Genomic DNA, 2322 nt, shown 5'->3' with positions numbered 1-2322 from the left:
TGCACTCCAGTCTGGGTGACAGAGCAAGACTCTGTCTCAAAAATAAAAGGTCATTGTAATTCCCCTTTCTTCCCTCAAACTCTGGCCCATTGCAGATCATACAATCCCTCTCTCTGGCATGTACTATGTGTGTGTGTTGTGGGGGTGGGGGCAGGGTATGTCTTTTTCCTTAAAGCTCCTGTATAATAAAATTAACCTCAAGGATTTTCCATGTTTTGAACCAAGCTGGGGAGAGCAAGGTAACCCTAGGACAATTGTTCGTAATTTGGGTCCAGACCTCTTGGAAAACCCAATGACAACTATGGCATTGCTCCTCAAAAAATGGCCAGGCATACACAACTCTGCAACAATTCTGGGGTTTCATGGATGTCAAGTTGGACATAGAGCTCCTTAGATATACAGGATCATCATAATTTGACAAGCCCCTTTTACTTTTTCCCTATCCCTACAGCTCCTGCCTGAAGAGTCACTAAGTCTCTTTTCTCAAGAATGTCATAAACAAGCCATGCAAGGTTTCAAGCTCTACATGCCACGGGGTCGGTACTGGCGGCTTCATCTCTGTCCTGGTAACTCCTCATCCCAGCTTCTCCTTCCAGGGTTCCAAGGGGGTAATAGTGTCTCAGCCCTGCCAAATCCCAATTCCCCTCCACTGTCTCCATCCTTGTCCTCAGCTTCTGTTCCCTTCCCTCCTGAAATCCTACCCTCTTCTCCCAAACACTCCATTTAGGGGTTCAGTGGATCTCCACAGCCTTATATTCTGTCTTCTCTACTCCAGAACTTCCCAGTGCTCCTAGTGAGTATGCTGGTTTAGTGGTCCGTACCGTACTGGAGCCTGTGTTACAAGGATTGCAAGGGTTGCCACCCCAAGCCCAGGCCCCTGCCCTTGGTCAGGCACTGACAGCCATCGTGGGTGCCTGGCTCAACCACATTCTCACCCATGGGATTCGGTTCAGGTCAGGAGTAAAGGCGGAAGTGGCAGAGGGTGAATGGAACAGGGAAAAGGAAGGGGATAAGTGGGAGAGGCAGGAGGGTCAAGTGGCCATACTGTACCTCTGCCTTCAGCCTGCAGGGAGCGCTGCAGCTCAGACAAGACTTTGGAGTGGTCAGGGAGTTGCTGGAAGAGGAGCAGTGGAGCCTGACCCCTGATCTCCGCCAGACGCTGCTTATGCTCAGCATCTTCCAGCAGCTGGATGGAGCCCTGCTGTGTCTGTTGCAGCAGCCCTTGCCCAAGTCTCAAGTCCACAGGAGGCCCCCCTGTTGCTGTGAGTCACTCCCCTTCGCTCACCGCTTTGTGTGTCCCAAACCCCATTCTCACCATTGATCTGGCTTCAGTATATCCCCACCAGCCACCTGCCTTCTGCTTCTGCCTTACCAGGTGCTTGTCAGGAGGTCCAGACTACGGAATTGCCCAGCAGCTGCCTCAATAGCCTGGAGAGCTTGGAGCCCCCTCTCCAGCCTGGAACATCTCTAGCCCAGACAGCTCAGCTGCAAAACACACTAGAGGGAGGGGGACCTAGCCCAGAGGGCTACCTAGTGGGAAATCAGCAGGCCTGGCTTGCCCTCAGGCAACACCAGCGACCCCGTTGGCACCTGCCATTTTTTTCCTGCCTGCGAACTAGTCCTGAATCCTAAGGAGCCTGGGACCAGGAGCCAGAAAGTTAAGAGCTCCCCATCTCTAGCTGGAAAAATCCAGACATTTGGAATTACATATTAAGGAAGCCTAGAACTGGAAGCTTGGAGGAAAGCATACTGGAGAATAAGCTACAAAGAGCCTGGGCTTAAGAATCCAAGATTAGGGGCTGGGCACAGTGGCTCACACCTGTAATCCCAGCACTTTGGGAGGCCAAGGCAGGCGGATCATGAGGTCAGGAGATCAAGACCATCCTGGCTAACACAGTGAAACCCAGTCTCCACTAAAAATACAAAAAAGTAGCCGGGTGTGGTGGTGGGCGCCTGTAGTCCCAGCTACTCAGGAGGCTGAGGCAGGACAATGACGTGAACCTGGGAGATGGAGCTTGCAGTGAGCCAAGACTGAGCCACTGCACTCCAGCCTGGGTGACAGAGAGAGACTCCGTCTCAAAAAAAAAAAGAAAAAAAAAAGAATCCAAGATTAGGCAGGGCATGGTGGCTCATGCCTGTAATCCCAGCACTTTGGGAGGCTGAGGCAGGTGGATCACCTGAGGTCGGGAATTCGAGACCAGCCTGACCAACGTGGAGAAACCCCGTCTTTACTGAAAATACAAAATTAGCGAGGCGTGGTGGCACATGCCTGTAATCCCAGCTACTCAGGAGGCTGAGGCAGGAGAATCGCTTGAACCCTGG

The 2322-nt window shown here is 52.2% G+C and overlaps 1 protein-coding gene across 1 annotated transcript; it reads left to right on the top strand.

Moving 5' to 3' along the window:
- The first annotated feature begins 7 nt into the window (after positions 1-7).
- Positions 8-1932, top strand: LOC116273148 (coiled-coil domain-containing protein 142-like). The gene is made up of 4 exons (XM_031662101.1): positions 8-566; positions 776-953; positions 1063-1262; positions 1376-1932. Exons 1-4 carry the CDS (start codon positions 506-508, stop codon positions 1630-1632), a joined length of 696 nt encoding a protein of 231 aa, XP_031517961.1. The 5' UTR covers positions 8-505; the 3' UTR covers positions 1633-1932.
- Positions 1933-2322: the final 390 nt, after the last annotated feature.

This window comes from Papio anubis, unplaced genomic scaffold (genome assembly GCF_008728515.1).
Source record: "Papio anubis isolate 15944 unplaced genomic scaffold, Panubis1.0 scaffold3964, whole genome shotgun sequence".
Taxonomy (NCBI): Eukaryota; Metazoa; Chordata; class Mammalia; order Primates; family Cercopithecidae; genus Papio; species Papio anubis.
Note: the sequence above shows the minus strand (reverse complement) of the source record. Positions and strands in the feature narration are given on the sequence as shown.

Excerpts from the sequence above, each read along its gene's own strand:
- LOC116273148 (XM_031662101.1), top strand. The coding sequence starts at position 506 with ATGCAAGGTTTCAAGCTCTACATGCCACGGGGTCGGTACTGGCGGCTT. Across the intron at positions 567-775 it reads GCGGCTTCATCTCTGTCCTG|AACTTCCCAGTGCTCCTAGT; the intron begins GTAACTCCTCAT and ends TCTCTACTCCAG. Across the intron at positions 954-1,062 it reads ACCCATGGGATTCGGTTCAG|CCTGCAGGGAGCGCTGCAGC; the intron begins GTCAGGAGTAAA and ends CTCTGCCTTCAG.